The sequence below is a fragment of the Pholis gunnellus genome (assembly GCF_910591455.1).
Source record: "Pholis gunnellus genome assembly, chromosome: 3".
Lineage (NCBI taxonomy): Eukaryota > Metazoa > Chordata > Actinopteri > Perciformes > Pholidae > Pholis > Pholis gunnellus.
This window is the reverse complement of record NC_136529.1, coordinates 2156523-2178677: the sequence shown is the minus strand read 5'-3', so window position 1 is coordinate 2178677 and position 22155 is coordinate 2156523. Positions and strand designations below refer to the sequence as shown.

The 22155-nt window shown below is 41.5% G+C and overlaps 2 protein-coding genes across 3 annotated transcripts; one reads left to right on the top strand and one right to left on the bottom strand.

Moving 5' to 3' along the window:
• Positions 1–10516: 10516 nt before the first annotated feature.
• Positions 10517–12406, top strand: svbp (small vasohibin binding protein). 2 transcript variants are annotated; one of them, XM_079186117.1, is made up of 3 exons: positions 10517–10619; positions 10869–11003; positions 11114–12406. In XM_079186117.1, the coding sequence occupies exons 2-3, from the start codon at positions 10890–10892 to the stop codon at positions 11198–11200; spliced, it is 201 nt and encodes a 66-aa protein (XP_079042243.1). In that variant the 5' UTR covers positions 10517–10619; positions 10869–10889; the 3' UTR covers positions 11201–12406. The 2 variants fall into 2 exon arrangements, with proteins under 2 accessions (XP_079042243.1, XP_079042244.1); XM_079186118.1 differs by having other exon boundaries at positions 10525–10574.
• Positions 12407–12678: 272 nt separating this feature from the next.
• On the bottom strand, positions 12679–19888 carry fbxo2 (F-box protein 2). The gene is made up of 6 exons (XM_079186115.1): positions 19768–19888; positions 18423–18488; positions 17263–17389; positions 16154–16246; positions 15939–16077; positions 12679–15188 (listed from the first exon to the last, which is right to left on the bottom strand). The coding sequence occupies exons 2-6, from the start codon at positions 18457–18459 to the stop codon at positions 15054–15056; spliced, it is 531 nt and encodes a 176-aa protein (XP_079042241.1). The 5' UTR covers positions 18460–18488; positions 19768–19888; the 3' UTR covers positions 12679–15053.
• Positions 19889–22155: the final 2267 nt, after the last annotated feature.

Genomic DNA, 22155 nt, shown 5'->3' with positions numbered 1-22155 from the left:
TCAGGTTTCGTTAGCATCAGCTTACTTGAAACATGTTTAAGCTCTGTAAATGGATGTTTCTTATTAACATTCTCATTGGGTGTCGTATTGACTTCTCTCCACATTTTCATATGCACAGGCTTGAACATTTGTCTTTCTATCAACGCCAACGTAGACCATTTTTTGTTTCAGCAGGTTATCTTCGGAACCCTGGACGCCAAAATGATACTTTTATGTTTTTTAGTTGTCCGTCTGTCCATCCGTTCAAAACATTCAAAAATTTGGCACCATTATCCATTTGGACTCGAGGATGAAAGGATTCAGTTTCGGTGGTCAAAGGTCAGGGTGTGTCCCAGTCTCGTGGACACTTAATCTCAGCAACGCCTTGAGGAAATGTCTTCAAATTTGGCACAAATGTCCACTCAAGGATAAACGGAAGAAGTAATTCTAGTTTCAGATTTGTATGAACTGACCATTGGTGCAATCTTAGAACATTTTTTTTTTAAATATACACAATACAGAAAGGAAAAATCCATTAGGCCGATTTGCCACCCTTGTGTGTTATATTTTTATCTCATGAAGCCAACCACTTTTGGTTAAAGGTTCTCTGAGTAAACTGTACGGAGAGGTAAGGTTGAATTATTCTTTTTCACACACTTGATATTGTTACATGATTCATGTAGATGTCAAGTTTTAAATGTTCCCCTGTGCCCGACTTGCAATAATGTGATTTTTTTGCCAACAGAGTATTTTTTTTTCTGGGCTTTAACGTTGCATAAGGGATCCCCATTTTCCAAAGAAAAGAGTGACTGTTGGTTATAATCCAACATCATCCTGTAACATTTTGACCACAGGGCTGTAGTGTGCCTGGACCCTGTTGGGAAAACACTCTGCTCTGGAGAATGTTCACTGAATCGAGTGTGTGTTCACAGTCCTGCTGTGTGTGTGTGTATGTGCGAAAGAGACCATGTTTTCTTTTAACCTATGCACAATAGTTTTTATAACCGCTGGAGGGCACAGCCAGATCTGTCTGTTTTGTGTGCGTTTGCATGTGTTGCGTGCATGTCTACGTGCGTATGTACCTGTGTATGTGTGTGTGTGCGTGCTGCCAGATCCTAAGAATGCATGTATTGTTTATGACTTTCCTGAAGTGTGTGTGGAAAAAGGCAGGGAAACCGAAACCTAACGGGGCTGTTCGCTCGCTGCTCTCCGCAGCCTGTCCGCAGGCTATACCAGACAGAAAATTGGGAGGGTTGGGGTCCAAATTATACTTGGTGACAGAAGAGAATGCTGCATTTGTTTCCTGCTCGGCGTGTGTGTGTGTGTGTGTTTGTGAGTGTGAGTTGTGGAGTGCGATTGGTGTGTTTCTCTCTGGCCTTGGCAATGGTGGCCTCACTGCGACAGGCTCTTCAAAGAGTATTATCGATTATATCCTTCTGGGTGTTGGTGTTCAGCCGAACATAAACACAGGAGACACTACCACTGTGTGTGTGTGTGTGTGTGTGTGTGTGTGTGTGTGTAATGAAGCTAGAATATCCAGGTTACGGGCGCTGCCATCTTGAACCTGTGAGAACATTTGTAGCCAGTTACTGTGGTAGGGATCAGGGGGTGGAGCCACTGTATCGAGGTCCCGCCCACACACGTGTTATCTTGAGAGCACCTAGCTGCTACGCTAGCACCACGGTAGCTGTTTGGCTAGAATCAGCACAACTAACTACAATATCTTTATGAACACATTTATGATCAGATTGACGCATGTTCTGTAACACAGACTCGTGATTCGTGTTTCAGAAATGTCATCTGCCTGCCTGCAGACTTACACTGCCAGGATATGAACACACACCACCGCAGCACTGGATAACCTCACTCATTGGAAATGTTGCTAAGCTAGCTAGCGATGAGATAGAGATGATTGGTTTAAGTTAGGCCTTGAACTCAAGAAGTTAGGGTTAGGGCAAGCCATTGGTCAGGGCATAGGCCCTGAACAAATCAAATAACTGGTAACCCGGCGAGCACGGACGCCTCACCAAATCCCATGCTTGAATGCTACATAGGGAGGGTCTTGCCAAGGAAAGCAGTGGGATCCATAATCACGCGTCAGTGACTGTATAAACCAAAGTCTCTATACTTTACAGTCTATCAATCAATCACGTTCATGGAAAGTTATGTTAAGTTAAGTTAAGTTATCTTCCCTTGATGCTTCTACTCTACAATTTCTGCAAACAACTGCACAGGTGCCTCAGTGATACTGCAATCACAGCAGCTGTCAATCATAACTGTCAATCATGACATCTCTCCCCCTTTTTTACAGCATCAAATAAATAATCAAAACCATACAAATGTACAAATGATGTGCAAAAGGTAAGTAACATAGTCTGAACAGAGAACCAGTGTTTTCTAGTAGACATGCTGACACTATAATTGTGCTGCAATAAAAAAGAAGGTGACAAACAATATGTTGTTCACAGAAGGTCTGGTCACTGCTTGAAAAACAGACTAAATGACCTCTTATTATTGTTTTAAAATGTTAATGTTACGAGCACACCTGGGGTTATTGGGAGAGTAAGTTTATACCTATAGGAGGGGGTAAAAAAAATGGGTAAAATATACATTTCTGGTGTACATGTTCATAATCATCACACATTCTGTCTGGCAAGACGTGAGTGTGATCGAGGGGGGAGGGGGGGTCCACGCTCGGCAAAAGTAAACACGGTGGTGTGTTCAGCTGATCGCTGGCGTTTAGAGGCTTTACTAAGTGGCACCTGGTCACTGCCAAAACAAACAAAACCGTGTGTGTGTGTGTGTGTGTGTGTGTGTGTGCGTGTGTGTGTGTGTGAGACGCATGTGTGTCTGCGCGCACACGCGTGGGCGAGCGTGTTGCTGCTAAGTGCCGCCGTGTGTCGGCCAACACAAACAGGCTTAATGAGAAGCAGCTCTTGGGACAGAGAGCGAGAAAGTGAGTGAGAGACAGACAGAGAGAGAGAGAGAGAGAGAGAGAGAGACGGAGGAGACCCGGCCAGGCCAAGCACACTGACCCTGCTGTCTCTCTCACACGGACTTAAAGGACACACTGTTCCCCTCTGTCCTCCTCCTATAGCATGACCATCACCTTCATCAGCCTCTACCCGCCCTCTCACTCCTCCATACTCCTTCCTCTCCCCCCGACTCTCACCCCTGTACTCACTGCCTGCTGGGGTGTGAGGGCGAAGGGGGGAGATAAGGGAAGGGGGGGAGGGGAGTACGAGGAGAGTGATGGCAATTAGAAGTACATTTGTGACCTGTGGTAAACACGGGGGTTGTTCTGTTGGACCGGTGGTTCTGAAGTGTGGAGGACATGAGATTTAAATACGTTTTATTTAAAACTTAAAATAGATACTGACTTAGTCTCACATCCTTTTGTTAGTACCTGTATTTCATATTTAAGGGCTGATGATACAGTTGTTGCACAAAAGAAACATCTGAGGGTCGACGGAGTTGATACTCCATGAATACAATTCCGTTCGCCTTCTTTCCCCTGATGGACCCTCAGATTTATCTTGCGATCCTCTAGATGGGCCCGACCCCCAGGTTGGAAACTCTAAAGTAGTAGTACTACAGCTCCATCTCCAGCAGCTACAACCAAACACAATGCTGATTACACATTGATGCATCAGTATTAACGATCTGATAATGTCAGATAAATAACAGAGGCCAGAGTCACAGACGCCATGTTTGTGCAGAATGAGGACTTTTATTTTTAATACTTAGCATTTTGCAAATACTTTTATTTAAGTATAATATTAAATAAAGGAGAATTACTTGTATTTTTTAATTTCACATAAGTAAAGGCTCTTGCAGTTAGCCATAGAGGCTACTTTCTGCGTTGAGAGACAAGCCTTTGAAATAATTCATGTTAAGTTTTAAGTAACTTTAAAATGTAACTTTATTATGTAGAAAAGGCTTTTTTATCACTTGTCATTTAAATTGTGTCGGGACTGCAAATTAGCTCTCAAGTTAAGCCAAACATTGATGTTGATTAATGTGCACTACCCATATAGATGAATGAATGAATTATTTAATTAGATAAATATACAAATGAACAAATTAAAGTTCTTGTCTTGTGTGAAACCAAATCATAGTTGACTTTTTTTTCTACCTTACTTTGTAACTTAACTTCTGTACTTAACTAAAGCAGTTTTGTAACAAATGTAGTTATTAAACATAACAAACATACTTATTTTAACCCGAACCACAACCCTTAACAATCCTTATTTTCTTTAAAAGTAGTTTTGTTGCGTCGGTAAAACTTAAAACTTAGTAAACATACGTTTGAAGTTTATTTTGAAAAGACACTGCATGCATGTAATGTCACATCCAAAACTGACGCTAGAGGGGAACCTAGAGCCTCATGGGTTGATACGTGGGGCCACCGACCAAGCGTCCGTATTTGACGGGTTGGGAGTGAGAACGTGTTGCACACATTACAGAAGCTAGAGGACCAGAGATCAGAGTTGATTAACTGACATCAAGTAGCTCAGTGTGTCACAGTTCGTCTCATTCACTACTCCACAGGCCCCTTCACTGCCATTTCCCATCCATCCACCAGATGCCCTCGGACTTTCCCTCCTTTCCCCATTACTTGTGTGATGTCCGGTAGACCTGTGCAGTAATCCATCAACGGCCACCTCATGACACCTTTTCAATACCCTGCTGCACATTTCCCTGCTCCTCTTTGTCCGTCTGTCTTTCTGTTTCTGGCTGTACCTCTCTCTGGTCTCAGTGAGTGTGAGTGAGAGCACATAATGCTGTCATTTCAGACCCTGTCATACCAAGTTTGTCCTCTGCAATATATAGCTTACATCTTTTAGTTTCCTCTCCCTGATCACTTTGTCTACCTGGTTCACTGATGTGAAACTGACCCAACTTTTATAGTAACATCAACTTTAAGAACTAAATGAGTAGGACAAGAACCTGCACTATGAGGTAGCTTACAGTTTATATCACTCAGTCCCTTTTTACATTTGTCAAATTAAAGTGCATTTCATAAACAAAACACTGCTTGTACGTGTACATGAGATCAGTACAAACACAAAGGGGGCGAGTCTGTTTGGTTATGTGAGAGACGGGCAGAGGAGACAGGAGATTAAGGTCCAAAGTCCCTCAGACTCCAGGAGGATCCTAATGATGGGGGGGGGGGCACATTCACTTGTTGAATACAGATGTTTTTGGATTTAGGGTTAGACATAAGCAAATTGTTTGCGAGGAGTCGCTATTATCTCCGAGACAGATCGCTCAAGTACCAAGGTTTACTGCACCCATTTCTACTCCACAGGAAAAACTAAAACCTCAAAAACCTCTAAATCATCAGTTTTTACTATTTTCTACCAGATTGAGCAATTTTCTCATGGTTGCCCGAGCAAATACATGCTATTTTCCCGGTTTCCACAAGGAGCATTGTTGCTGTAGTGTAGAGCACTGCATTGTTGGATGCAATGCATCAAAATTCAAGAACAACTTTGGTACTAATCCCAGACAAATAAAAAACATAAATCACCTGTATCATTTAGTATACAGAATATATATTATCTTTCATGAAAGAAACAGTGGCATTATGTAAACAAACATTTAAAGGGTTAAACTTCTGAAAATGAATGAGTATTTGGTAGTTATGATCAGGAATGGAGTTATTTAAAAGATTTAACGCAGTAAAAGTAGAACATATCTTTATGGGAGTTTTTGACGCATTTTACATTTTCGTTCTCTGAGGTCATTGGGTCAATTATGTTAAAGTGGCGCACAAAGGTTAAGTCTGTAAAAATGGACTTGATTGCTGTGATACTTGAATCCCCACTAAAGGCTAGACTTGACTTTTGACTTCAAGTAGGTTTTAATCTAGTGAAATCCCAGAACTAAGAAACAATAAGACAGTGGCAGTTCTTACAAAGCCACACAACCTGAATATTTGATTATTGAAAGAACTGCCATTTCATTTTAAGAGTCAGTATTTAGGTCTGAAAGACTCAATCTGTATCTTTCTTAAAAAATCTGTGACTGGACTTGGACTTGGACTCAATGAGGGCCTTAGACTTGACTTGGACTTGACCTCAAGGACTTGAGACTTGATCTCATGAGGCTTAATCTCACAGTCTTGAGACTTGACTTGGACTCTGTCTTGAGAAGAAGAAAACTTGATTTGGGATATACTCTAACACACTTGAGACTTGAAACGTATGCATATGACCATCCAATAAATACCTGGGATGTTTGCCCTCAGGAATAACCACATTATTAACATCCTCTTTCGCACCTTAGCAGATTCTGCTGAGGTGCCCCTGAGCAAGGCACTCATCTGATGACATCTCTGCGGGTCCTCCGTTGTAGGCAGATACCTGTAACTGTAAATGTGTAGCAGAGCGGTGTTAAGACGGCATTACATCTGAAAACATTTCCTGGCGTTAAAAAAGAAAACCTCAAATACAAGCTGACTGTGTAACACTGTGTGTGTGTGTCTGTGTGTGTGTGTGTGTGTGTGTGTGTGTGTGTGTGTGTGTGTGTGTGTGTGTGTGTGTGTGTGTGCTGCATCACACACACTGACCCCTGCTTGTCAGGTCATATCCTGTCCATATCTTTTTACTGGTTGCTGCTTGCTGTTTGCTTTGGCTGCAGCAGGTCTATCAGGGTTCAGGTGCGAAGACAGCGACAGTGTACGAGCGCATTCGCGAAGGCTTTTGTGGTTGCGTGTACAGTAAGCGCATGTGTGTGTGTGTGTGTGTGTGTGTGCAGTTATTTTAGGCACAGTCACCGTGGTTGTTTATTTTTAGTTTGAAAGACTGCGTGTGTGTGTGTGTGTTTGTATGCATGTCTATGGGGATTTGTACCCACCAGGACTAGGTGTGTGTGTGTGTGTGTGTGTGTGTGTGTGTGTGTGTGTGTGTGTGTGTGTGTGTGTGTGTGTGTGTGTGTGTGTGTGTGTGTGTGCGCGCTGGTGTATGTGTGTGTGTTTTTTGGCAGTGGACTGGCGAGCGAGGGTTAGGAGGTTGTGGTGAGTTTGTGTGTACAGGGCCGCTGGTGTGAAAGAGCAGTCAGAGCTGCACTTCCCCCCGGAGAGAGAGTTTAATTTGGAAGAACAAGGCCTCTAACACACACTTGTGCCGCTGCCGTCTCCCTGGCCCGTCTCTCCGCACCTCATCCCTCCCCTCCCCGGCACTCTCTGCCACTCTATAAAACTTTAACCATCTCTCCATCTAGTCTTCCCTCACTTCTTAACCTTTGCATCTCTTTTCCTCCTCTGTCTGCCACTAATTCCCTCTGAAACGAATAACAGGTTTACCACTGGTTTAAAGGGACATATCATATTCATTTTCATGTTCATATTTGTATTCTGGGTTTCCACTAGAACATGTTTACATGTTTTAATGTTCAGAAAATACATTATTTTTCTCATGCTGTCTGTCGGAATATACCTGTATTCATCCGCTATCTGAAACGCTCCGTTTAAGTGCCTGTCTCTTTAAGACCCACCTCAAGAAAAAGTCCAGTCTGCTCTGATCGGCTTTTGAGAAAAATACAAGATAAGATAAAATAGAACTTTATTAATCCCAAAATAAATTCTTGACAGAGTTTGATCAAAGATTACAAAAGAAGAATAACACAAAACTATAGAATAAAATATACACATATATGAACAATAGAATAACAATTATCAAGTGTAAAATAAGTAGTACTGACACTGCAACTTGATAAACTAGATCAACTAAATTAGAAAAAGAAATGATTAGATTAAAGATTAAATACAAGAGTAAAAATATAAAGTGTATAAGAAGTCTTACTAACGTAACATCATGTGCACAATATTAACGACATCTCGGCAGGTTCATTAAGGCGCCGTGTAGTCACTCGCTTCACCTGCACCACCCTTTTCCTGTGATTTGTTGCTACGTTTGGTTCAGTCATTACTGCGTGGGTGTTTGTGCTTTGACTGTTCCAGAAACAGCTTGTCAATCAAACAGCGTGGTCAGTACTGTGACGTCTTTCACCTTGGATTTTCTCTGGGTGGTGTGCTTTTCTGACAGCCATGATGACACCCTGACTGCCCAGTTTGTCTTCTTGTTTTTGTTTTTTTCATATTAACTTTTTACATCCTGAAGATTTTTTCCCCCTCCTTTGAACTCTGGGGGTTTGTGGCAGCACATTTAACTTTGTACTTTTTCAGTGCTTGCTCACATACATTTAGGTATCTGGAGAGTTTACCAACGCACAAACTGAGAAATAAGGCAACTCAGTCCGTTTCTTTGTCGGCTGCCTAGATCACAAAACATGTGCTTCAACAAGCCAATCAGATTTGACTCCCCCTCCTACGTCACATGACGGCTCATTAAAATACACTGCCCCCCAATGTGGGTATCTCCACCCTCGATTTGAGAACTACCTTTGCAAAGGTGCACCATATTTTTCTCGCTAGCCAATCAGAGCAGACTGGGGTTCTTAAAGAGACAGGCGCTAAAATGAAGCGTTTCAGACAGAGGGTGAATACAAGTATATTCAAAAAGACAGTATGAGAAAAATAATGTTTTTTTTTAAACGTGTTCTAGTAGAAAACCAAAATGCAAGTATGAACCTAAAATGAGCACGACATGTCCCCTTTAAATGCTGACAGAGAGCAGCAAAGCAGACAAAGGTATTCCTGTACATTCAACTTTTTCAAGTGTTTTTACCAAAAAGCAGTTGAGGGACCATTAAACTTCTGCTGCTGATTCCCCAGCTTAATAAAAGTGTGTGCTTTTCCTTTATGCTGCTGTGCATATGGAGCAGCGGGCCTGGCTGTTGTTTTTGGCAGGATATTATTTCGAGGGAGAGCACTCTCCTGTAGTTGGAGGATAAATCCAGGTAAACCGTTGGTATGCCGCGCGATAAATCTCTATGGCGTAGCACTGCCAGAGGGCACACATGGACAAATTCAGATTCGAGTTCACAACTATCAGACTATCAGAGTTGTCAGGTAGTTTGGTCTGAGAGGTACGATTTACCTCATTCTGTATGTGAGAGTGTTTAGTGATTCTGTCCCTTCATAATGACTGTTTTGGTTTCTGAGGTGATAAATGTGTTCTGGACCACCCCTCAGCTGGTGTTGACTCACTACTCACTCAGCTGATTTATGCACTGAGAAAGTGCCCTGAGGGGAGTCTGTACAGTCTGTGTGTGTGGTGTGTGTGTGCGTGTGTGTGTGTGTGTGTGTGTGTGTGTGTGTGTGTGTGTGTGTGTGTGTGTGTGTGTGTGTGTGTGTGTGTGTGTGTGTGTGTGTGTGATCTGAGTCTGAATCAAAAGTGGAAATAGGTGGAAAACACTTAGAAAACCGTTTAATTTTCTTAATATTCTCCTGTCGAACTCTCCTCTCTAAATCTACCATCACAGTCAGACACACACATCAGGTCAATGTTGAATGACGTCACGATGCCCGAAATATCTGTGCTAATGCGAACTCATGCGCAATCCAATGAGTATAGCTGGGCTGTTAGACAAGAGCGACATCTTGTGGTCGGACCCAGTTAGATGGCAGTAGTAGGTGGTTAATACACTTTCACTCTTTCCTGCTGCTGCTTTTGTGGGGAAACCTCTGGGAGTCAACCTCCACCCTGGTGGTCCTACAGACAGACAGCACAGTATTTATCCTGAAAGATGAATCGGTTATTCATATAGAATTTCAAACTGGCGGGCTTCATTTGTTCCAAAGGTTTCATTCATCCAACTCACAAAAAACGGACATAGGTTTAGCTGTACAATTTGTACTGTAGTTTGAATTGATAAGGTTTTCAGATTTCCACCTCAGAGATGTTTGCCACCTCCATAATACAATGAAGGATAGTGGAACTTCATGTGTGAAGCTCACAATGAAGTGTAACTAAGCAGCAACATTTCTTATAGTTACCGAGTTCACAGAGTCCACTGTGCACAGCTTTCATGATATTTACTAAAATAGATTGCTTGGCCATTTCAGATTAGTGGAACATGAACTTTGTCTTCCAATTGCACACACTATTTTAACTTATCCATTATTGTTTGCTTTTTTTACCTTTTTTTGGGAAGTTATGAACATGCAGGCTCTTCTGGGATTTCTTCTCCTGGCCACTTTAACACTAAATGGATGAATGCTCAAAAAGCATTACTTCATTGTATTCTTTGTGGTCCGTGAGGCACATTTGTATTGATAAATTGTAAAAAATAATAATAATATAATAAAATAAGCAAGGAAATCTAGAAATTGTATATTGATTTGCATATTGTTGACATGAAGGGTTGTTTGTCATGAATGTTTGAGGATACTGTATGAAATATAAAGAACTTGAGATTACTTAAGGGAAGGACATGTTGAAAATACAGATAGTTGTGTTTTTTTCTTTCTTTTTTTATTATCTTCTATTTTTATATTTGTTCTTATGTGTATTATTATTATTTTGAAGACAGCGGCGCTGGATGGCGGTAAGGCGGAAACAATGTCAACCAGCCGGAACCTTTGAAGTAAAGCTTTACGGCGAAAGCCGGATTTGTTTATTGGTGACACCTTGGGAACAGCTGTCGGCTGAGGACTATCTACATCCTCCTTTCCGGCTAACTCAACCGTAATCAAATTATATTACAGTTTTCCGCCGTTTTATATTCCACGGGTAGGTCACCGTTAACTGGAATACAACCGTTATTGTGGGTTTGACTGTTTCTCTACAAACAGTAACCGACAGCTCAAGCTAACATTAGCGTTAGCTTACTGTTTCTGTCTGCTAGCGATATGCAAGTTATCTTATTAAAATAAAAAATAACTATGAATGAGAAACATGTCGTTTTGGGTTGTTTGTATATTTACTTCTTTAACTTAACAATAAGTGTCAGACATATGTTATTTATCTTAACCCTCCCAGGTTGATTGGAGGACCGTCGCCATGGAGCCAGCCTGCCGTAAAGACAAGCCGAAGCTGAACTCCACCCCGACCAGAGGAGACCGAGCCCGGCAGAAGTCTGCACAGCAAGAGCACAAGCAGCGGCAGAGAGCCGAGGTGACCTAACGCCACACAGTCTATTCTGGTAGTAAATGTGATGTGTGCCACGTTACTTCTAGCTCCTGGATGACCCGATGCATCCACTGTCTTCCCTTCTTGATTTGCAGATCTATGCCTTGAACAAGGTGATGACAGAGTTGGAACAGCAGCAGTTTGAGGCCTTTTGTAAACAGATGCAGTCACAAGGAGAATGATGAGACCTGGACCAGGACCCTGCAACAAGGCCCCATACCTTCATACAATCAGACCGTTATACTCACACTGACGTTCAATAAGACAATCGTTGCTCTCGATGGTTCACGTCTCAAATTCCTGAATCTAACCAGCTTCAGATAGCAGCTTCAACAAAGTCTGAGCCTAACCCTGAACTCTGGAGTTGAACATTCCTGACGTGGAACACTGAAGATGATAAGTATTGGTTCAAAAAGTGTATCGATCGGAGACATGGTGACGTGATTGTAAGCTCACAATCTAATCCGGTGGTAATGTGTGTGAGGATTTGCACATTAAATAAATGTATTTTAAATTGGAGAAATCTATTTGGATCTTGGCTCATCAGCATTATTTCAGCTACTTCAACTCATGTACTAAATGTAAAGTCACAGTCACTGCAATGTTGGTAACACATGTTCAGATTATTTAACTGTATAACTCCAGAAGTATTAACATATGAGCTCCAGTATCGTCGGATGTTCCATCAGTGCGACCGATCACATCAAGAGGTTATTATTCATTGATCCTCCGTGTCTAAAGCTCCATGTCGACTTCTACCATTTAAACAGAGATCACACAATGAATGTGCAGTAAACATTCAAGTAGAACTGCTTTAGTGTCGAGTATAATATTTGAATGTGATGTCAGAAAAACGCAGTTCAAAGAAATGAGAGGACAGCGGATAACAGCGGTTAGTTAAAATAGTCCTAAATAACAAACTAATATGGACACAGGATTCATAATCTGACAAACAGGAAACCATCGATACAGCGGGAATAAAAGGGTGTGTCTGGGTCAGGTTCACCAGAGTTTAAGTCACCTCTGTTTCTGGATCTGAAACCCAGAGTTTTCCTCATCTCCGGGTTTCCACTAGCCCCACTTTCTGGTTCAGGGCCCTGAATATACCAGAGTATTGTTGTAATGCACTGAACGCATTGCAGGTAACGTGTGTCCAAACTGGAAGAACTGGGAGCAGAGTTGTATATTTCCTACAGACACGTCAGGTCGGCGATCATCCTTTGTAACCTTTATGTAAAGAGGTAACTGAGCTTGTATGCTATTCTTTTATAAAATACTGTCAAAAATCAAATTGACTTGTTGAAGTTGACCAAGTTCAACGCAGGTGAGCTGAACGTTAACTCACATAGGAGGCAACCATGTTAATAGCTCTGGAGGGGCAAACATGATGGAAGACAGAAAACCAGCTGTTGTAAGAACAATCAGTCTGTTGAGTAGGAAACACGCTTTTTTGGAACTTGTTTTTTTTTAAAAGGTTATATTAAAGTCTCTTTCAACTCTTCACAATCTGTAGTTGTCTTAAAGGAAGACCTTCTTTCAGTGGTCTTGGATTAAAAGTGTTCCTGTCAGTGGGTTTAGTGGGAATACTTGTTTGTAGTATTTTCAACATTTTTCATTAATTTAACATCTAAAAATTTGATCGATCCAGAAGTGAAATTTGTGTCAAAGGGAGAGTTGGAATTCTTTCCAGCTGTTCTAACTCACCACTGAACTCAAGACAAATATTACAGATCAGAACCAAACTGTGATGTAACCACAGTGGTTATTGTGTTAAATACAATCCATTTAAAAAAGGATTCATCAGAATTAAAGTAAATCTCTGTGAAAATCATCTCAGTTCTCTTGAACACAAAACCTCCAGACATCATTTGGTTCACATCAATGGACAGAAAGTATGTGACAGCATTCACAGCGTCCTCATGAGGAGCAGAATGAATCCACATCTCTGGTTACTAGTGAATCCTTCATCATCAATGAGTTGCTGCTCTTCAGCAGCATGTCAGTGTGTCTTGTGTAGGAGGGCAAAGCGTTCACCAGCTTCTTCATGTGTGAGTCCACAAACATGTGAGACTGGAGATGAATCCTCAGATGTTAAGTTCAACTGTTACTAGTTAGTTTGGAGACAACTTGTTGTATTCTTTATTTCAACCACAAGATGGCGCCATGACATGTAAAGCAAACACAGCTGACAAGTTAATGCAGGTGATACATGTGATGTTTGATCACCAGTGATGTGGTTCTATTATAGGATGCCTTGTTGTGTGTCAACATGTTTGGAAATGTATAAAAAGTGGTTTGTAACTTAGAGTTTTTGCTGACATGTTTTATATAATGATAAAGCGTTTGAGTGAAGAGGGACTTCAGAAGTTATTACCGTTATATTATCAAGTGTATCTAGAAGGTCGAATACCAGAAAGGTGTTTTTATCTCAACTTAAATGTGTCAACCACTTGCACTTAAGTTACACAATTATGATTTCATGAAAATAAAAGTGAGTTTTTTAAGAAATATGTGTATTTATTTGACAGTTTCTGCATGCTATCCAGACACTAAAGTAAAGCTGCATGTTCAGTCTTAACTTCCTTTGTAACTCTTTGTTCTTCTTATGTGGTTTAACTAATTCAGGCTAACGTGCTAGTATCAGACTAAAATGATCCTGATAATGCACATCCAGCTAAATATCCTCTTTGAACAAAAGTCATCTTGAGTAACAGTGCGCTCTTATTTTGAATTTAAAAGGAAATTGAATAGAGTGTTGAAACCATCATCAGCGTCCATATGATTGGCTTAGAGCTGATCATGTGATTGCAGGGTTAGAATGTGGATTTTGTGGGTGCAACAAATACCTGGATGTTTGCTGAAATAGCTAATGCATGCATTGCGGCTCTTCAGACTTTAAAGCACTCTGCGAGGCAGATGTTTACAACAGTGAGCCGTTTGGATTAAATAATTACGAATGTTGGCGAATGATTCAGATGTAGCACTAAAATACTTATTCATTTTTAATTTAGAATTTTTCAGTTTTACATGCAATATAACCACAATGAGTTTAATTCCAGTCCTGGGACTTTTGTTGCATGTCATACCCTTCTCTTTGTCTCTCCCCGTTACTACACTGTCCTGTCAAATGAAGGCAAATATACACCCTAAAAATAGAAATATTTAAAATTTATTGGAAGAGGTAATGTTGATTTACATTTGTGATTAACAATTTTCAATCAACGGTAGCTGGGACCGGAAACGTCTTGATCGAAACGGTCATGCGATGCAGAGAAGACGGATTGCTTGAGTGTACTTTAGTGTGAACAGTCTGCTGGTAATGGCATACTTAGTTGTTCGTTTAGTAGGCAGTATGCAGTACATACTGTATACTGATTGAGTATGTACAGTAGAATGCATTACGTTATTTATATTAAATCATCAGTCAGTGTGTGGTCATAAAATAGCTATATGTATATTTACTTAAGCACTGTACTTAAGTTACATTTTCAAGTACTTGAACTTTATAAGTAAAAGTATAAAGTGCCATTAAAAGGAAATACACAAGTAAACTACAAGTACCTCAAAGCTTGAGTACCTGGAGTACATGTACCACTGCTCGCAAGGAAGTAACACAAAAATAACAGTCACTTCTTCGAATAGAAGCTCCAACTTGATAAAACAGGCAATGATCTAGTTGAACATTTAGTTCATCATTTTAATTCCAATTAGTGTTACACCACCTCCACCCAACCAACCATTAATGACTGTGTTGCAAGCAGTAATTGATATATTTTAAAGTTAGTAAAGCTGCTGTGCCCCCATTTAGATTTTGTTAGTAGTCTTCATAGCAGCAGTATGTTTCCACAGCAACAGCATTATGCATGATATACGGAGGTGTTATGTGCACAAGGCAAAACTGGTCCTCTTGAAACCTGGAGACCTACACACCAGCCTGGAGTCTTTACATTACTGCAGTTCTCCATCTTCCTCCTCTACCTTTCAGTGTTCACAACTACTTGATTGCCGCCTCCTTTCTCCCCCTCTTTCTCTCGTTCAGACCTCGACCGTAACAGAGCTCCCGGTGACTCGGACTCCGAACCAACCGTCCCAGAACTTGGCGTCTTGTCCTCCATGTTCAAAGGTGATGAAACGCATTCCAGGGCCGTAGTTGGTAAATGTATGGCTGACCTGGAGTTCAAACAGACAGAGAGAGAGACAACACCACAGTGATCTGTACAGTCCGGTGTTATTGTGGATGACAGGAATGACAGCATCAACCATGAATACGGTCAGTCATAAACCTGAACGTCGTAGTCATTTGAACCCAAACCACGATGTTTCTCGGAGCTTAAAGCTGCAGTGTGGGACTTTTATATATAAATAAACATCCGCTACAAACGAGTTCACGCAATGCCGATTAAGCCTATCTAGATGATTGGGAAAGTTCTTTCTGTTTTGCAGTATGTCCGGAGTTGTGGTGTCTGTGGCGACTTTCTCGCGCTGGCACACTGAAAGTGATGTGTTTTAGGTCAACCAGCCAGAGCTAAAGAGGGCAGGAAGGGGATGAGAGGCCACCCGCCTTCAGGTCCCTCCTCAGATAAACACCGCTAGCTGCGAGCTGCCGGCTCAGCCTTCACCATGTTGAGAGCCATGGAAAGGCAATCCACCTGCTCTGAATATCAAACGTAGCACCTTTTAAAGGGGAAAATATCCCTTAAGATGTTGAGTGGCAGATGACTTGAGCTGTGGGCATGGGTGTGACCACAAGTGGGGTCACAGACTAAAAATTCATAGAATGGACATAATTATTGACAGTGTGATTTCTCATGAAACACAGAAGAGGAGGCAATGAACCTCTGTGAACTGTGACGTAGAATCGCCCTGCCTGTCATGCATGTCCCTGTACTCCAGGATGAGCCCCCCCCCTCCACTGTGTACCTGCTTCCACGAGCAGTCGTCAGAGTCAGGGTCGAGAGTCACTGACTCAGGTTTGAACTCCTGTATGACCTCTTGGTTCTCATCCAGCAGACACACGGCCATTTGGTAGGCGCAGCCACAATCCGTCCTCCCGCAGTACCTGCGTAGCAAGACGTCCGTTAACTAGTGACAACTGCTGCCTACAGAAGGTGCACGTCAGTCCACCTCTGTCTCACCAGTCTTCCACTGTGACGGCCGGCTGAGCATCCAGCTGTTCGCTGGAGTAATCCTCCGTTAACAGGTCGATCACCTGTCTCTTCAGACACAGCCTAGGACACACATTTGTTTGATATTTTCAGAAAGCAGGAGGATTTTGCATGGGATTGATGAAAAAAGCCAACTCACTTTGAAACGAAAATATGAAGGGAAATAAATAGATGAGAAATAATTACATACTGAAATATATAATAAATATTGGATAATTTGGGAAAATTCTATATTTTTCTTGTACTTTAATGAAAACTTAAATACATTATTTTGCCACCTTCATTCAGGTATTTCTCAACATACATTTTGTTTCATGTTTTGGCATGATTTCTGTAAACATAATTAAGTTTTACATTTTAAAGCTGATTTTTTTAAAAGAAATTATGACACACAATCCCGTTGGCTAACTTTTGAGTCTTTACTTAGTTCTCTCAAAATGACAGTGTACTTTAAACACTGATTATCTATTTTTCAACAGTCGAAAATATCAAGCTGTTTTCTTGTCGCCTAACTCATCCCCAACGTGTGACTGCTTATTGATCCATACCACCATATATTTGAATTTAAGCTGCATAATAATACATTTGGAGACTCTGTAAATTCATCCAACTTCAAGATCTTAATTTTCCTCCCATTCCATATGAAACAATTCAAAAGTCTATCCAATGATTTTAAACTAATTTGAAATAATTGATATAGGTAAAATGTGAAATAATAATAATAATAACAACTATGGTAATATATTCATGCCAACTGCATTTATAAGTTCTAATAAAGAATTGAATCATTTCCATCTGCTAACATGGATATGATAATATGACAGATTCAAATTCAGATTCAAATTCTTTGGGATTATAGGTTCAACTTCATAATTATTTTCTAGATTCCTTTTCAAAGTATACCTATCTTTTAAAGCAGGTTGTACTTAGGGGAATGGGAAATTAGGAACGTAGCTTATAAACATGTACAAAAGAATACAGAAGGCCCGTAGATACAAAGTGTAGCTGTGTTGAGCAGCGCATTGTATTTATAGTATTCAAACATAGTCACGTGACTATATACAGTAATAAACACTCACTCAAAGGAAGTTGCAAAGTATGTGGTCACTCCGTCCATGCAGAAGTCGTAGCCGCAGTCTCCCGGCATGTCCTCCACCTTCCACTGACTCCCACCGTTCTCCGTCAGCTCCCAGAATTCCAGCTGGTCTGGGAGGGAAATGCACAGTCTGCCAATAGTCGTACTGTGTTGTGTTTCAGTTAAGTTTGACCAGCAACAAAAGAGGCTCAGGTGTGTTAAAGTAGGGTACAGTCAGGAATAGCTTTGGGGGGAAATTCCAGTCTTCGTGCTAAGCTAAGCTAACTGTCACCTGATGGTAGCCTTGTATTTAACATACAGACATAAAAGTGGTATCCATCTTGTAAATAACGTGAATCGTGAAAAATGCCGAAGTATTTATTTGGGACCGAGCCCAGCTTCAGCTCTGTGTGGAGCCCAGCGTGGTTGATACAGTAAAGTGCAATCAAGGCTAATCTATTTACAGTCAGACATTCTTGAATGCAGCCTGTTTTTGTGCAGACTCATGCGCTCAGATTAGCAGGTGGATGTTTTGCCACTTTGAAATATATTTGTATTTGCAAATAAAAATAGTGTCCGACACCGCCCCCCCTTTTACAGCCATTGACCCGTCCAGATCTTCATCAAAACATAGCCCCCACTGCAGGGAGGTCTCAGATGCTCCCCATAGAAAAACTCTTAATCAGAGGGGGTGACTTAGTCTGACACACGTTTTCCAAACCAACCAGTGAGTCTTCATCGTTTCAGTCTTTTTTTGTGAAAAATACTGTTCACTTGAGATAAATCATAAATCTTGCCTTGCGAGTTTGGAATGGGCTCATTGTTGCCACTTGTGGCCATTGGAAGTATAAAACACCCACTACAACTGCAGTTCTCGCCAACTGTCAAGTACCAGTGGGTGTTTTCCGGCCTCTGTAACAAGCACATGGCGGCTTGGGACACCACAGCGAGGCGAATAAGACACCGCATTACAAAACTTGGATTTAGAAACCATCTGATTGGATTTTCACCCTGTTTCTTGTCTATTTCATACTATGGACAGCTTAGGTACACATATACCATTTTCAGTCACAAAAAATCCTTTTTCTCCCATGTGGCAGGCCGTAGAGTAGATGCACCCCTGATCCAGTTACTTAGTTGCAGATGAAGAAAATAACCTCTTACCTTCCCCGCTGGGATTCTTCAGCAGGTTTTTGCTCATGATTACAGCTTAAACAGAGAAGGCAGAGCCTGCAGAAACAAGAAACAGCTAGTTAGTTCAATATATCGTCTCTGCTGTAGTTTCTATCGGGCTGTCTGGATCCCATCCACCCTCTCGAATCAGGCATTGCTTCGTCGCCAGCCAGTGGTATTGTCTAAACCTTGTGAGTCTGTGTGTCTGCCATGAGACTTTGCAAGGTGCTTATATTTGTGGCAGTGGACAGATTCGGTCATCGCGGTAGCATCACAAACGTGCAAGATGCAGTGAAAAAACTTTGCTGGTGTGTAGTTGAGATCAAAATGATGGCTAAGTTTGAAGATAGCTGCAGCCTGGGCAAAAAGAGTCCCCCCGCCCGCCCCTGGCTCCATTCTGCGTCACAGATGGTCTGATCCCACTGTAAGATGATCCTTATTTCCAAACTGCATCCGCGTCCTCTCCAGGAGAATACTACCACATCCTCATAGTAATTCCTCCAAATACTCACAATCATACAAGGATCATCTGACAATGAAGCTTTAGACTGACTGAAATATATGATATCTTTAGTTAAACTAAAAATAAATCCCTGTGGACACAAACATGTACTGACCTTTGCGGTTTTGGGTCCAGCAGGATTTAAAAGGTCTGAAATAAAAGTCCCACACCACAACTCTAATACCCCGTCTGCTGACTCACAGCACAGCAGATGAACATGCTGAATAGGAGGTATCACAGAGGATCAACCTGTCATCGGTCAGCAGGAAAACAACTCAGGATAGCACGTTGCCGTGGGAACCAGTGGTTCGAGGGCCTGTTTTGAGGGTGTCCTCAGTGACACTGAAATGCAATTTACTTGAAATTATTCAACATAGGAAATGCAAAGATATGACTATAACAAATGTTTCTTTGATCTTTTTCTAAACACTATTACCTCGTGTACATACCAGATCTGAAACCCCAAAATATTCAATTTTTTTTTATTTTCATCAACTTTGCACCTGTGTGCCCAACTTTTGTGTACTTAATGGTTTGTGATATTTAAATAAGTCAAACACAAACTATGTGTCCATAAATATGTTTGTCTGAGTCCCAGAGAACGGATACGATTCTACACGATACCTCTGTGCTTCAAACACTACTTAGTTGCATATTTGTCCTGCGTTTCAAGGCTCACTGAGGAGCCGCACACAAACAGCTGAGTCATCTGCCCCTGTAGACTCAAAGTCATAGGCATTAAAGGTGCAGTGCATGCACGTTATTGTCCTGCTTTGCTATAAATGACACACTCTGCTCCGTCTAAATACACGAGAGGGCAAACATGTTACTCACAGCCGGGGGAAGGCGAGTGCAGTCTTCTGTTTCGTCTGTCTCTTTCTCTGACTTCACTTGAGCTCCTCTGCAGGATAGCGCCCTCGAGACAGAGTAGCTTTTAAAGGCGGGGAGCACACACATACACACACATGCAGGGAGGGAGGGGGAGGGAGGGAGGGAGACGGAGGAGGAGGAGGAGAGACACAAAACACCCGATCTGCAGATTGGAGCAAGGATCCATCCAGCGGAACTCAGCAGAACCGCACATGCACACACTCAGCACAAATGTCAGTTAGAACCAACACATCAACACCAACAGTGGAAGGAAACATGATAATAATAATAATGCATTTTATTTGTAACGCACTTTTCATTCAGAGTGCCACAGAGCCAGTACATAGTAAAAACATAGTTAAAACATAGTTAAAACATAGTTAAAAAAAACTATAATAAAAAAACTAGTAAACATAAGCATAATAGAAAACAGTGAATGAACAGAGACACAAAAGAAAGACAGTGATTTAGCACAAGGTCAGAAACGCCTTCCTGAATAAAAAGGTTTTTCGGCCAGTCTTAGAAGAGACCAGTGTCTGTGTTGCCCTTAGGTCAGGGGTCAGCAACCTTTACTAACCAAAGAGCCATTCTGCCCTATATTTTTCACCAAATAAAATGTGTCTGGAGCAGCAAAAGCTATTTGATGTCACAGCTTATAAAGTTTTGTATATTGTTATATTATATAGGCCTATACAAAAACTATAGTTTGTTGTATTTGTGAAATTATAGCGCAAGAATAAAGACAATTCTTGACATTGTATTGCTATTTTACCTGTTATAACAACATCAAACTCTGATGAAGAGGAAAAAGAAACTTGCTCAGTTTGCTGCAGCAGTTGAGGAATAGCTCTTTTTCGCTCATCTCCAGCTTGATACTTTTCAGCAAATGCTGTGTGCTTGTTCTGGAAGTGACTTCCAACATTACATTTGTTTGCACATAGCCTATCAAGCATACAGGTAAGCCAGCATCGTTGGCAGTGAAAGCAAATGAATACGTCCATGCAGAATTAAACTCTCTATTTTCCTCCATGACTAGGCTATTCTTCTTTTTTTTATTATTTATCCATTGATAGTGTAGCCGAGGGTTAATGTTGCGCCAATACTTTATGATAATAATAAAATAATAAATACGGTGCTCCGTAATCTGCGCCAAAACGGCAGCAACTTTATTTACTTCTCCCACACGTACACAGGAACACTGCTTCCTAGAGAGCTCTTAACGTGCTCAACATAATAGCTTACAATAGTTTACCGAGGGCGGAGGTCTACAAATTAGCCACCTGCAGGTAAAGGCGCGTGACAGTGACATAATAGGATGTGACGCACATTTCAGTTGAAAAACTATTAAAACATTTTTTATTTTGGCAGCGTGTCCAGCGACGTTATCAGCCCTACACAGGCTGTCTGAAGTCACAGTTAGCGGCTTTGAGGAGGACGGACACAAAACGGAGGACTTTCCTTTTATTATTATTGTTTCTTAACTATTGTGAAGTCCGTAGATCGTTTTTGTTTTAAAATTCCAAACTCCACTCCAGTAGTAGTGTGGATGTAGCCTCAGGGAGCCAACAGAGGGGCTGAGGAGCCGCAGGTTGCCGACCCCTGCCTTAGGTGGTCAGGGAGACTGTTCCATAGGCGCGGCACTGACGAGCCAAAGGCCCGGTCGGCCATGGTGTGCACGTGGGGTCTCTCAATACCAAGTACGGACTTGTGTACTTTGGAGTATGGACTTGGTAGTTTGGATATGGAGTCCAGACTCCCAAGGACGGGAGGACGCAGTAGGGTCAATTGGAACAGCAGCTTACTTGATGACTTCACCACATTGGCCGGTCTTTCTTCACATACGCATACGCATACATATAAAAAGCCAGTGTCGGGAAAAGGGTTGTGGAAGGATGTTGTGGATGTACGGTGAATTAATTTAGAAAGAAGAGCACCAAAAGTATATAATAGACATATAACACTAACAAAAATATGATAAACAATGGATCAGATCCGGATTGCGGTTGCGGTCGGTAATCTATATCGAGAAGCTGAAGAGGAGGCTGCCCAACTCACGAGGTGAATCCATCAAAGAAGAGCCAAGATGCAGCAGAGGATAGAGAGGAGACGTGCCATATTAGCATGCCTCACTTGCTTTGTAAGTCTGTCTTAATATTAAAATAGGACTTTGTAATTGTTTTTTTGTTATAAATATACCTTTAAAAAATGAATATCCTGGGTTGAATTGCGCTGGGTTGCTCTGACTGTGCTCCCTGTAGTGGCAGTCAAGTTTGCTGCAACGACCAGGGGTTGACTTATTGAGTGCTGCCCCTGGAGTGCAGCGTCCATAACACTGTACCACTGCCAGGTGGC